At 39.7% G+C, this 14,959-nt stretch overlaps 1 protein-coding gene across 5 annotated transcripts in view; it reads right to left on the bottom strand.

Moving 5' to 3' along the window:
- The window catches only part of taf1 (TAF1 RNA polymerase II, TATA box binding protein (TBP)-associated factor), a 176,162-nt gene that overhangs the window by 118,195 nt on the left and 43,008 nt on the right, over positions 1–14,959 (bottom strand). For all 5 annotated transcript variants that reach the window (XM_043704745.2, XM_087992028.1, XM_043704747.2 and 2 more), the window contains exons 7-12: positions 14,501–14,713; positions 10,737–10,973; positions 5,541–5,772; positions 5,067–5,189; positions 3,393–3,560; positions 796–923 (exon numbers count right to left, since the gene is read on the bottom strand). In XM_043704745.2, the coding sequence (XP_043560680.1) occupies positions 796–923; positions 3,393–3,560; positions 5,067–5,189; positions 5,541–5,772; positions 10,737–10,973; positions 14,501–14,713 (1,101 nt within the window). The remainder of the gene's footprint in view (positions 1–795; positions 924–3,392; positions 3,561–5,066; positions 5,190–5,540; positions 5,773–10,736; positions 10,974–14,500; positions 14,714–14,959) is intronic.

Consider the following 14,959-nt stretch of genomic DNA (forward strand, 5'->3'; position numbering starts at 1 on the left):
GTTATACTCTTATGGGAGATGGAAGGTTGGAGAGAAGAAAAGCAAAATAAATACATTTGATATAGTATAAGAATATATGATTCCAACACCGGATGAACTGCCAGCTAGCAGATAAAAAAGGCATCAGAGTAAAGTTAGAGGTTAAAATGATGTTGGCTCACTGCACAATCCTGAACAAATAACTAGGTATCACCATTACAGAATGCCACTGCATCACCTGATAAATGGAAATTCATGGGCATTTTAGATTTTGTTTGATATGATCGTGCAAACATGTGTTACACAAGAACAGACTTTGAAAAGCAGTAGCAACAATATCTCTACCTTAAAATTTTGTAAGAAGATTTGTAACTCGGATGCTCATTCTGTTTGCCGAGCTGGGAATTTGTGTTGCAGACGTTTCGTCCCCTGTCTAGTGACATCCTCAGTGCTTGGGAGCCTCTTGTGAAGTGCTTCTGTGTTGTTTCCTCCAGTATTTATAGTGGTTTGTCTCTGCCACTTCTGGTTGTCAGTTCCAGCTGTCCGCTGCAGTGGCCGGTATATTGGGTCCAGGTCGTTTGTTGATGCGTTTGTTGATATATTGACCCAATATACCGTCCACTGCAGCGGACAGCTGGAACTGACAACCAGAAGCGGCAGAGTCAAACCACTATAAATGCCAGAGGGAACAACACAGAAGCGCTTCACAAGAGGCTCCCAAGCACTGTGGATGTCACCTCGACAGGGGACGAAACGTCTGCAACACAAATTCCCAGCTTGGCAAACAGAACCACAACATATCTCTACCCTACTGACCTGCTGTGGCTCATCCTTAATGACACCAGTCTTTCCTAAAAGGATGCGACTCTTGCGAGCTGATGATTCTTTTTTATTCTCTTTGGAAGGAGAGTTAGATGTCATCTCTTCTTTCTCATCAGGAATTTCTGGAATTAAACATAGCAGGTATGCATGTTTACAGAGACTGTATTTCAATTAATTTTTTGAGTAAACAATGCAAAATAATATGACTTAACGAAATGGAATGCATTACGTTGTTCACTGCCAATCCCAGGTTTTGAATAAGGGAGAAAATCATGCCTACCATCATTGCAAATGCATTTTTAGTTCAAAGTTTGCGAGAAGATTTGTAGCTCAGGTGCTCGTTGTTGTGGTTCTGTTCGCCGAGCTGGGAATTTGTGTTGCAGACGTTTCGTCCCCTGTCTAGGTGACATCCTCAGTGCTTGGGAGCCTCCTGTGAAGCGCTTCTGTGATCTTTCCTCCGGCATTTGTAGTCGATCTGGACCCAATATACCGACCACTGCAACAGACAGCTGGAACTGACAACCGGAAGCGGCAGATTAAAACCACTACAAATGCCGGAGGAAACAACTCAAAAGCGCTTCACAGGAGGCTCCCAAGCACTGAGGATGTCACCTAGACAGGGGATGAAACGTCTGCAACACAAATTCCCAGCTCGGTGGACAGAACCACAGCATTTTTTGTTTTTTAATCAACCATAACGTTGACCTGTTAAATAAACCTGTGCTTTTGTATACTATTCCTGCAATTCAAAAACAATGATCTTGCATTTATATTTGCGTCAAGGTGTCACAAAACTCCTTACAACCAATGAAATATGTTTGAAGTGCAAGTCATTGCTCTAATATAGGTAAATAAAGAAATCGATTTGCACGTTGCAAAGTTCCACAAACAGCTCAGAGATAAATTACGAATTAAAGCACTGAAATATTTTTCATTAAGAGACTAATACGAACAAGATACTGGAAGTACTCAGTTACTATTCTTTCAATAGTGCAATGGGACTTTTTGTCAACATCCACCTGAGATTCAACTCAAACATATTAATCTGCTGTTAGCAATCATTGATGTGTAAAAGCTGAAAATGTGTTGCTGGAAAAGTGCGAACTTGAAACTTTATTGCTGGAACAGCACAGCAGGTCAGACAGCATCCAGGGAACAGGAGATTCGACGTTTCGGGCACAGGCCCTTCTTCAGGAATGAGTGGCCCGACGTTTCGGGCATGAGCCCTTCTTCAATATACTCAATAACAGCTTCAGTAATTGTGGAAGGCATGCTAAAGAATGACTGACTAACTACCATTGCTCATGACTTGATTTGGTAATACTCAAGAGCTCACTGAGCAACCCCTGAGACTACAATCTCTCAGAGCTTGGAATTATATAACTAACAATTTGTCTGTCACTCTGGATGAGAGCACTTTAGCATTTGGGCTCTGTGCTCTTTGTCAATTAAAATTTTCATTGAAATTGCATTTTTTAAGACAAATGATTGGAAAGTGTTTTTTATTTAAACAATAAATTTCTTGTCCTTGGTGTTAGAGGCTGCAAGTTTGGAATAGCTGTCAGAGAAATCTTGGTGAATTAGTACGATGCATCTTGTAGATGGTACACACCATTGCCATTGTAAATCAGTAATGAAAGGAGTTTACGTGGATGGTGGTGGATCGTGTGCAATCAAGCAGGCTGCTTTGTCCTCGATGGTGTCAAGCTTCTTGAGTGTAATTGGAGCTAGACCCAACCAGCCAAGTAGAGGGCACTTCATCACACTCCTGAGTTGTGTCCTATCTATGGCGGACAAGCTTTGTGAAATCAGGAGATGGGTTATTCACCACAGAAGTTCTGAACTCTAATATTCCCTTATTGCCACAGTATTTATATGGCTGGTCTAATACAGTTTCTGGTCAATGGTGATCCCCAAGATTTTTAGAAAGGGGAATTCAGTGATGGTAAAGCCAATGAATATTCAGTGAAGGTAATTCCATTGAAAGTCAAGAGGTATTGGTTAGATTCTTACATGACTTGGATGGCCATTGCTTGGCATTTATGCAACATGAATGTTATTTGCCACATGTCAGTACAAACATGGATTGTCCAGGTCTTGCTACGTATGAACACAAGAGTTCTGGAAGTTGCTACCGTGCACAGACCTCAGAGGCTGAGATAGCTAGAAAGAAAAAGTACAGGAAACGCTGGCATGGAATAATAAACTGTGCTGAGTATTGCACAACCATTAACAAACTTTCCACGTGGAACAATAGTGGTTTTAAAATATAATAAAAAAATCACACCATGCAACATCTCAACTGTCACTTAAAAACCGAGCTAAATTTCTCATATTCCAAAAGATTATTTTGTAACTTAACTATATATAGCTCAGTTCTGAACTGCCATATTTTTTTCAAACATATCAAACCAACCATGAACTACTGTCTCTAATAGAAACGGGAAACTATCACCCACCACATGGCTTCCCAACATTTTAGAGCTGCACTAAGTTTAAACTTCAGGTTCTATCTGCACTAACTGAAGTCATCATAAATCTGTAGAGCTTTCAGTGTTGTTTCAGCCTTTTTGTTCAGTGATAAGACATACCAAGAATTATGTTTTCATCATTCGGGTCAAGTGTCAACACAGGTGGTTCCAAAATTTTATCCATGGCTTGATCATCCCAGATGATGTTATCTTCCCATCTTCCATACACCAATTCCTCATTATCAATAGGGAAGATGGAATACCAAGTTTTATCATCTTCTTGGGAAGCTAGTGAAGGAAAGCAACAGTACAAGAAAGAAATTTTACCAAACTGACTTTGAGGTCTCATTTCTTACTAACAATAGGTCATAACAACGTTTCTTAATGCTAGTAAAATGCACCAAAAGACATCAGAGAAAGTTTATCAAACAATATTTGACAAAAATTACAAGGTGATTAGGACAGTTTGTCAAATAGTAAGGTTTTAAGGAGCAGCTTAAATGAGGACAGGGAGTTGAACTGTTCATACATTTGTTAGTTTGTGGAATATTAAATTTAAGAGACCTTCCTAGATAGCATTGAATTACTTTATTCTCGAATCAACAAAGGTTTGGATGAAGAGCATAGCCGAAGGCTTGAGTAAAAGGTACAGAAGGTAATCATGATGAGTTGGAGCCAGAGAACAGAATTTGTGAAGGAGACTAAAGACAATGGCTTTAATCTTCAATAGGAGCATATATCTGCTTATTTGATACTGGAGGTCTACCCGCAGTACAGGCTAAGGATTAATTGGTGCAAAATGGCAATTTATTAAACACAAATAATGCACTTAGCAATCACATTAACAGTGTTAAAGATTTTTTAACAGAATATTCACACAGCACACATCTTTAATACATAAACATTTTTTCTAATTTCAATAAAGGAATCTACTTTTGTTTCATTTTACCTACAGATTCGTTTTGCTGTACAATTTTGCCCAGGGATTTTGTTTTTCTTCACTTTGGTGATGGAAGCATTGCTGACAAGATCAACATTTATTACCCAATCCTACCTACCACAAGAGGCTTGTGAAGAACCAATTTTAAGACCATTACAATCTTTGTGATTGAAGTACTCACATTGCTGCTTGGTAGGGTTTACAGAATGTTGATCCAGCAACAATCAAGGAACTATCATGTACATCCACACAACTGTCCTGGATTTTGTCACATTTCAGCGTTATTGCAACTAGGTCTCATTGAACAAAGTTAAAACATTCCACTCTTGTACTTAATGGGTGTGGAGAAGTTTTGGGAGTCAGAAAGAGGGTGCTTATCACAAAATATCCAGCCAGTGATCTGCTTTATCAGAAATAGCATTTATGTGCCTGGTTCAATTGAACCTAATGATGGTGATGGTATTTAACAATGGTATTGCCACGTGGGAGATGATTGTGATTTCTGGTCAGCGATCATTGCCAGGCACTTGTGTCAGATGAATATTACGTGTCACTTGCCAGATCACTTTTCAAAAAAGTTATTCCATTCCCTAATTTCCTTTGTAATTACAAATGGAGTTTCGCACTGACTAAATATCAACAAAAGTCCACTTCTGACCTTATGATGGACTTGATAAAGTTATTTAAGTTATTTAAGATAGTTGAACTAAGCAAAACTATAGTGTGAAATTTCATTAAAAGTAGATTACATTTTAACAGCTAAAAATGTGAAAATCTTCCTTGCACACCTATGCCCAGTCTTTAATTCCTTCATCAACACAAATAAAACATGTGCTATTGATGTGGTGTCATACCATGCTGCTCTGGCACATGTTTATCCTTCCCTTTTGCTGGGATTGGAGGACCAGGCATTGTTGTTTTCTGAACAGGTGTGGGAGGCAAAGGATTCGACAACCAAGAGATGCCACGGTTTAGCCCTTTACAGAAAAGAAATGAACATGCATAAAATTATTTTGGAAAGAAAACTGTTATCAGAGATGGAGATAGCAACAAGAAGAAGATTAACAATTAATCTAGAATAGTTGTTAAAAGTCTGCATATAAAATGGACTGAAGCCCAAAAGTAAATATTCACAAGCTTTTGCTGTGTGTTAGTAACTGACGAGTGAATATTTACCTTTGGGCTTCTGTCTATTTTATATGAAGACTATGACAGCTATGAAAGGCGAACAGAAGCATTTGTTTTTGGTCAATCCAACCTATTAAACTGTCTGCCTCCTCATAAAAAGTTCTTGTCCACAAGAAAAATAATAGAGCAAACATTTATACCTTGTTGTGCATTGTAAGCTGTAGCATTTCGAGTCATACTGGATGGCAACCACCCTGCTAAGCTAGCTCGCTGGGATTTTGTAGTCTTATGTTTGACATCTTCTCCATTCCAAATAATGTCCTCCTCCCAGGGCAGCTGAGTGACCATGAGGAAATGCTCATCTAGAAGAGCCTCCATTTCACTACGCAATTCCTTTTCATCGGTTGATTTCTCAATTTCTTCAGCAGGTTCCTAAATTATGCACACAGATAGTGACAATTAACAATATCTCAAATAAAGATATTAAACTTGTGCTTTCCTCGAAGCATACTGCTATAACAAAACTTGGCAATAAAGAACAACCAAGTTCTACACATATAAGGTTATTAACATGTTCAATTAATTACTTTCACACAGCTAAGTGCTACTAACAAAGAGGAGACAGAAGGCCAGTCAACCTGCTTTTGTGTTAGCTGAGCAAAGAACGTTTGCCAGGCAACCTGAATAGCCCTGATCTTCACTGATTGTAAGCATGTTTCTTTAATGTTCAAAACATAGCACCTCCAGTGCTGCACCAGTACCTCATTATTTTATGTTTCAATATAGCTAGAATTTATAATTAAAATGCTACCACTGAATAAAGTTGACATTACCCAAAAGAACTATTTTAAAAAATATCTTCTATAATTCATACAAATTCAAAGTTTGTGAGAAGATTTGTAGCTCGGGTGCTTGTTGTGGTTCTGTTCGCCGAGCTGGGAACTTGTGTTGCAGACATTTCGTCCCCTGTCTAGGTGACATCCTCAGTGCTTGGGAGCCTCCTGTGAAGCGCTGCTGTGATCTTTCCTCCGCCACTTGTAGTGGTTTGAATCTGCCACTTCCGGTTGTTAGTTCCAGCTGTCCGTTGCAGTGGTCGGTATATTGGGTCCAGGTCGATGTGCTTATTGATTGAATCTGTGGATGAGTGCCATGCCTCTAGGAATTCCCTGGCTGTTCTCTGTTTGGCTTGTCCTATAATAGTAGTGTTGTCCCAGTCGAATTCATGTTGCTTGTCATCTGCGTGTGTGGCTACTAAGGATAGCTGGTCATGTCGTTTCGTGGCTAGTTGGTGTTCATGGATGCGGATCGTTAGCTGTCTTCCTGTTTGTCCTATGTAGTGAACACCAACTAGCCACGTAACGACATGACCAGCTATCCTTAGTAGCCACACACGCAGATGACAAGCAACATGAATTCGACTGGGACAACATTACTATTATAGGACAAGCCAAACAGAGAACAGCCAGGGAATTCCTCGAGGCATGGCACTCATCCACAGATTCAATCAATAAGCACATCGACCTGGACCCAATATACCGGCCACTGCAGCGGACAGCTGGAACTGACAACCGGAAGCGGCAGATTCAAACCACTACAAATGGCGGAGGAAAGATCACAGAAGCGCTTCACAGGAGGCTCCCAAGCACTGAGGATGTCACCGAGGCAGGGGACGAAATGTCTGCAACACAAATTCCCAGCTCGACGAACAGAACCACAACATTCATACAAATATACAAATTAGCAGAACAAGTACTCAGCTATTTGAGTCTGCTCCACCAGACATTTAAAATGTATTTGGATGGGCATTTGAATAGGAAGAGTTTAGCAAGAGTAGTCTTTAGCAAGTAGTCTGGTCAGTGTGAACAAATTGGACCAAAAGGTTTGTTTCCGTGCTTATGACTCTATGATTCTAATATTGTTCATTGCAATGGGAGGTTACAAACTCTTCAGAGTATGATATTGTTATTGCATAGTATACATTTTAAACATTGAATATTACTGAAAAGAGGGGTACATTGTGACAACATTTAATCTTTCATTCAAGAGGACAAATCCAATGGTGCCAAATTTCAAATAATTACAAAACTGATACGACAGGAGAAAAGGTGGCAGACTGATCGCTAAGTTGACTATAAGTCATCAAGGCACTGCCATGATAAAAACAATGGGGAAATTTAAGCTCTTAGGTAATAGAAAAGATAGTGTCATTTAAGATGTATGATTCATAATATAGATACTGCCATTTATTTTGGAGTTGAGAGTTAAAACAAGTGGCAGGGATTTTGGTCTGAATGTATGAGAGGTTTACTTAACTTGCCTGTGTTTCTGGAGCCATCATTTATTTTTAGAAGTTTGGGAGGGTGTGTTCCTGGGATGACAATGGAACCACTGGAAGACTTTTACAAGCAGAGCAAACATTGAAAAGTATTAGTTCACTTTCAGTTTATAAATGCTCAGGATTTTTTTTTATTTCAAGGAAAGAAACCTAGAGCCTAGAAAGCTTTCATTTTCAGTTTGCAGAAGTCAGACAAATGGAAGTTTCTCCTGAAGAATGGAGATAATTTAGAACAGTTAGGTAACAGGTTACCTCAGTGTACAGCTTTTAGTGTGACAAACAAGTGATAATAAACTCAACCTGAATGTAAATTTACCAACGAAATGAAGAAATCAAATGAGCTCCCTTTCCTCAATTTAGATATGAAGTTGGATAAAAGGTGCTTAATTACTATTTACCCAAAGTCAACATTTACCGGTCAATGTGTACATTGGGATTTCTAAAGTTCCACATGTGAGATCGATCTTTTGGCAACATGGTGAATTGGGCCTTATTCACCTGGCCACCCTGTCAGCTTTATGCTAAAACAGGGCATATCAAATCTATTTTGTGTAATACTGGATACCGTGATCAAATTATCTCGTTAAAGTTTACAAAAACTCATGAAAGGGCATATGTACATCCGCCGTTAGAAACCATTCTGCTTTGGAAACAATTTATTAAATAATTTGTATGGTGCAAGGTAACAGCATAAAAATGGAATTCTGCCCAAGATCATATCAGGTATGATCGAAATGAATGGCAAATTAAGCTCACGGGCCTTACAACTGTTTCTGGCTCAAATTGCTTATGTTCTTACATAGAATCTTTCCTGAAATAAGAAGTCACCATGGAACTGACTGGGGATACAAAAAAGGCTGTTAGCACATTTCCCAAGAAAACTGACAGATGGGAACACCATTATTTGAATTATCACTGAACTATCAGTCTCACAGAGAATTCTTCAAAATAGCTTTAACAATAAAATACTTCAGCAAGATGCCTCAAGAAGATGTCAATGAGTGGCCATGGAGCACCCTGGGGAGTAAGGGTGAAGAACTAATAGTCATGGTCTACATTGGTACCAAAAACACAGAAAAAAAGAATGAAGTCTAACAGTCAGAATCTGGGGATCTCAGTAGAAATTTAGCAAGCAAGACCTTAAAGCTCATAAGTTTAAGATTACTCCCAGTGTCACGCTCAAATCAGTATAGAAATGGATGAATAAGATAGATTCATGTATGGCTGGAAAAATGGTGCAGGAGGAAGGGCATTAGATTCAGGGGTACTAGGACTAGTTCTAAGGAGACAGAGCCTATACAACTAGACAATTTGGACTTCAAAACAACCAGGACTGAGCTCCTTGCAGGCAGTTTTGCTCATGCTATTGGTAAAACTTTAAGCTTCCTCAACAAAAGGATAAGAACCATGTGATAACAACAGAAATGAACACCAAAGTGCATAGTACACTAAGAGAAACAGATAACACTGGAATATCAAAACATTAACAGCTAGAGTCAGAGAAAAGAAAGGAACAAAGTCTAAATCCAGGTATGAATGTGAATGCATAATGTGGGAAGTAAGACTAGGAAAGTTGCAAATCTAGAAATATGATGTTGTGATTATAACAGAGGTCTAGCTCAAGAATTTCACGAAAGATAAAAGAAAAAAAGGAGAGGGTTGACAGTATTGATTAAGGACACCAACACCGTGCAAATGAAGAGGATATTCTCCAGCATTTTTTTTTACAAAGTATTCACTTGTGGGATTTGGGAATCACTGGGTGATCAGCATAAATTGCCTGTTCCTATTTCCTTTGAGAAGGTAGTATGAGCTGCCTTATTGAACCACTGCAGTCCCTGTGCTGTAGGTAGACCCACAGTACTCCGAAGGAGGAAATTCCAGGATTCTAACCCAGCAACAGCAATATAATTCCAAGTCAAGATGGTGACTAGCTAGGAGGAGAACTTGGAGGTGGTGGTTATAGAGTCATAGAGATGTACAGCATGGAAACAGACCCTTCGGTCAATGCCAACCAACTATCCTAAGTTAATCTAGTCTCATTTGCTCATACTTGGCCCATATCTATCTGAACCCTTCCTATTCATATACCCATTAGATGCCTTTTAAATGTTGCAATTGTACCAGTTTCCACCACTTCCTCTGGCAGCTCATTCTGCGTACGCACCACCCTCTGTATGAAAAGGTTGTCCCTAAGGTCCATTTTAAATCTTTCCCCTCTCACCCAAAATCTATGCCCTCTAGTTCTGGACTCCCCCATGTCAGGGAAACAATCTTGTCTATTTATTCTATCCATGCCCCTCATGGTTTTATAAACCTCTGTTCCTATGTATATGGTTTTAGATGGTTGTGTCCATGGGTTTGGAAGGCGCTGTCTGAGGATTCTTCATGCATTTCTGAAGTGCATCTTCTAGACAGTAAACACTGCTGCTACTAAGCATCGGTGGAGGGAGTGGATGCTTATAGATGTGGTGCCAAACAAGGCTGTTTTGTTGTGGGTGGTGTCAAGGTCTTCAGTATGTTGGAGCTGCACTCAACTAGGCAAGTTGTGAGTATTACATTACACTCCTAATTTGTACATTGTAGATGTTGGACAGACTTTGAGGAATCAGGAGGCAAGTTACTCACTGTGGTATTCCTAGCTTCTGTCCTGTTCTTGCAGCCAATGTATTTTTGTGACCTGTCTAGTTGAGCATTTGGTCAATGGTAACCCCAAGGATGCTGGCAGTAGGGGTTTCAATAATAGTAAATGTCAAGGGACAGTGGTTAATTGTCACTTAATGGAGATAGTCATTCACACAATGGTGGCTGGTTTAGATGGCCTTCAACAAAACATGTCTTTTTTCAGCAATACTCAATTTCCATACTCCCAAACAAACATTTTCAGACAAATTTCAGGACTAAATTGTCAGTCATTGACAATATAATGGAAAATCTAGCCCACTGTTTGAAATAATTACACAGAAAACCCACATCTACTTGAAAGGAAAGGGAAAACAAGGGCAATCAATACATTTTAACGAGTCCACAGAAATTTTCCAAATAATTTAACTTTACTCACCTGGACCTCCACCATGCAAGTAACTTCTTCCTCTAGCATCTGCTCTTCCTCCCTTGTTGCTTTCAATTTGAAACCATAATCAAATCCCTCGCCATCCTCTGGCACTCCCAGCATATCATACCAAAGTTGTGCAGGTCCATAGCGCCATTCTGCAACTTTTGGTCTCATGTCCGTTATATTATCAGCATCACCCGTGGATTGAGAGAACTTGGACTCCACAGGAGCCATCATTGTAATCTGATGGTAGTAAGGACAGTTAATGGCAAAATATTTTGCATATAAATAACACATTTTTACTTAAGTATTCATTCATTCAGATGTGTACTGCCCTCAGGCAGGTCCTTGGCTTATTGTCAGGTCATACGCCACCTTGATCCAGTTTCCTGCATACTTCATCAGTAGTTGTTTGACTTGGACATCTGCCCTCAGGACTTAGGTGAGGAGGCAGGTATCTATGTCCATTTCAGCTGGTAACACTCAAATTAGGTGAGAAAATTCAAATAATCAGTACAAGATTCTGAAGCGTGCAACTCATTGTGTTCCATCTCTATTCTTTTAAATCCTCAAGTCTACAGTTGCACCAGGTTTCTCACTGAAGTATCCTTATCTTTTCCAATAAGACCGTAAGATATAGGAGGAGAATCAAACTCCTCGAGTCAGCTCTGCCATTCGATCATGGCTAACATGATTTTCATCCCCATTCTCCTTCTTTCTCCCCATAACCTTTGATCTCCTTACGAATCAAGAACCTATCTATACCTGTCTTAAAAATACTCAGTGGGTTGGCCTCCACAGCCCTCTGCAGCATTCAATTCCACAGAGTCACCACCCTCTAACTGAAGAAATTCCTTTTCATTTCAGTTCCTTCATTCTGATGCTGTGTCCTCCGGTACTAGTCTCTCCAAAAGTGGAAATGACACCTATCACCACCTCTATTCCGTTCAGGCCTCTCAGTATTCTTTAAGTTTCAATTAGATTTTCTATCTCCCCTCCACCTCCCCCCTACACCCCTATCCTTCTAAACACCAAGTACAGAATCCTCAACAGCTCCTCATGTGATAAAAGCCCTTCATCCCCAGGATTATTCTTGTAAACCTCTTCTAGACCCCTTCCAACACTAGCACCTCTTTCCTTTGATATAGAACCCAAACCTGCTCACAATATTCCAAATGCAGTCTGAAGAGAGTCTTGTACAGGACTCAACAGTATATTTCTATTCTCATATTCTAGTCCTCAAACGAATGCCAACGTTGCATTTGCTTTCCTGATAGCCAACTGAACCTCTCTGCTAACCATAAGAGAATCCTGAACTGGGACTCCCAAGAGCCTTTGCACCTCAGATTTCCAAAGGCTTTCCCCATTTAGAAAATAGTCCACACTTCTATTCTTCCTATTAAAATATATAACTTCAAATTTAGGGCGGCATGGTGACTCAGTGGTTAGCACTGCTGCCTCACAGTCCCAATGACCTGGGTTCAATTCTCACCTCAGGCAAATGTCTGTGTGGAATTTGCACATTCTCCCCGTGGCCGCGTGGGTTTCCTCCGGGTGCTCCCGTTTCCTCCCACAGTCCAAAGATGTGCAGGTCAGGTGAATAGACCATGCTAAATTGCCCATAGTGTTAGGTGCATGAGTCAGGGGTAAATTTAGGTTAGGGGAATGAGTGTGGGTGGGTTACTCTTCAGCGAGCCGGAGTGGACTTGTTGGGCCAAATGGCCTGTTTCCACACTGTAGGAATTCTAATTAAAAATTCTAATCAAACTTTCCAAATTGTATTACATCTGCTACTTCTTTGTCTACCTTCTTAGCATGTCCAAATCCTTCTGCAGCCTTCCCACTTCCTCAACATTATCTCCCCCTACACCTATCTTTGTGTCATCTATAAACTTAGCAACAATGCCCTCAGTTCCATCACCCAAATTGTTCCTGCATAACAGGAATAGTTGTGGTCCCAACACTGACGTTGCAGAATTCCACTAGCCACCAGCTGCCATCCTAAAATAGACCCCTTTAAATCTACTCTCTACCTCTGTCAGTCAGCCAATCCATTATACATACAAATACATTGCCCCGAATACTATCAGCTCTTATTTTAGTTGGCAGTCTCCTGCGCAGCACCTTGTTAAAGGCCCTCTGGATCACATCCACTGACTCACTACTGTCTAACTTGCTTGCTACCTCCTCAAAGAATGCTGACAAATTTCTAAGGCATGACCTCCCCTTTATAAAGCTGTGCTGACTCCACCCTATTTTACCATGCACTTCCAACTACTCCACAATCTCACCCTTAATAATAAACTCTAACATTTCCTTCCTCAGTCTTGTGAATTTAATCTCTATTGCTCCTTTCAGCCTGGCTCATAAGTTTGGATTTTCCGAACTCAGTACTTTTAATGGTCTTAAGGCTAAACCACTCATCATTTGGAGGTCACAGAAAATTCTAGTAGATCTATCTTGCACCAAGCCCGACTGAAAAGTCGCCCTGATCAAAGATCACCCCATCTAAAAATCATCCCATTCTCGCTATTATAATCTGATCTGGCTCCCTGGTGCCTCTTTTGTAATGCACTTTATACTTACATCATCTGGAGTATGTATTTAAGTATTTCAAGCTAGTTAGAAACTGCTAGAACAATGCAATGCCATTAGTGGAACTGAAAACAAAAACTTGTACTGTGCTTTATGATTCATAACATGGTGTCTTTTCCTTTATGCAGCAAAGACATTGCACAAACATACAAGGACCCATAAATTTGTGTTCCTTAGATTCTTGAGTCACTGGATAATACAATTCCATATTTTTTCGTTTCTGTTTTAAATGGATTCTGGGACATTCAAGTGATCTCTGTCTCTCTCACAGAACAGTGAGAAAAAAAGAAAAAGAAAAAAGTCACTGTCTGCGCAGGTATTACAGGTTAAGTATTTTGTTTCCATTTTAATCAGCATGTCAGTTTAAGTATACTAGGCTTGACAGTATGAAGAAGTGAATTCAGACCCTAAAGCGGAGAAAATAGTCTGAGCTGATACATCAATACAGTGCTGAGACAGTTCTGCGTTAATCAATGGTACGTGCCCATTCAGATGCTTGCAAGTGCTACCATGATATTGGTCAAAGAGGAGGTGAGCTCTCTTTCGTAACCTGGCTAACGTTGGCATCTCACCAAAAATACTGAAGCGCGTCTTATTGTACATTATCTTCCTGTTTTTCTGGTATGCCAGTTACATTTTCCTAATTTACAACACATGTTCAAAAAAGTATAAATTTATAAATTTTACTTTTTCCATTTGTTGTTTAGATTCCAATTATGGGAATTATCAGGTCTACAATGCTGTGATAGCCACTTAAATCTGAGGCATATCATAGGGAGAGATAGGCTGCATAATATGGATCCCTCTGCTTTCACCATAGTGTTGTGTGGGATGCTCTGCAAATAAACATCAGTTTAGTTCAGATTTGTACTCGGGAAGTTGATTATATAATATTACAAACAGTCCCTGGGTTGCAAACAGGTTATATTCTTCAGTCCATTCATAAGTCAATTTGTATGCAAGTTGGAGCACAACGCAGGTCAACATGAAATAGCAGTTCGTAAGTACAGGAAACATTTATATGTCAGATCTTTAAAATTACAAACAAATTCATAAGGGCAAGTGTTCGCAAATCAGGGACACTTGTATATGGTGTAGCTGAACAACATGATAATATTTTTGAAACCTCTGTCCTTCACTCATTTCTCTCCTCCTATACTTGACCCAAGACATACCTCATCATCAGAGAGACATTGTTCAGGTGGTGGCGGCGCAGTATAATGATAGTCCCAGCCAGATTTTTGTTCTTTTGTTTCATCTCCCTCCCCTTCTTGTACAGAAGCCTCAGGTTGAGGTTCCCGATGTTTCTTTTTTCTTTTCCTTCTTGCACTTCGCCAAACCGATGGAATGTTCTTTCCAGGTCCAAAGAGTCGCAAAAAACGTAACACCTAAAAGATAAGGGAATTAAATTAATTAATTATCTGTTGCATCCTTACCAAACCATTACAACCAGATCTCCAAAGAATTGGAGATCAGATAATACCCTCCAAATATATGGCAACATGTCAAAGAAACTGCAAATATTAAAGCAACACAATCTATACCATACCATAATGAATGGTATGCACCAATAACAAACTAAGGGTTTCCAGGAAATTATTAGCTAAAATATTTGACCTACATCATCAACAATA

Source organism: Chiloscyllium plagiosum, unplaced genomic scaffold (genome assembly GCF_037043375.1).
Source record: "Chiloscyllium plagiosum isolate Xiang-an unplaced genomic scaffold, Cpla_swu_hap1 HiC_scaffold_11, whole genome shotgun sequence".
Lineage (NCBI taxonomy): Eukaryota > Metazoa > Chordata > Chondrichthyes > Orectolobiformes > Hemiscylliidae > Chiloscyllium > Chiloscyllium plagiosum.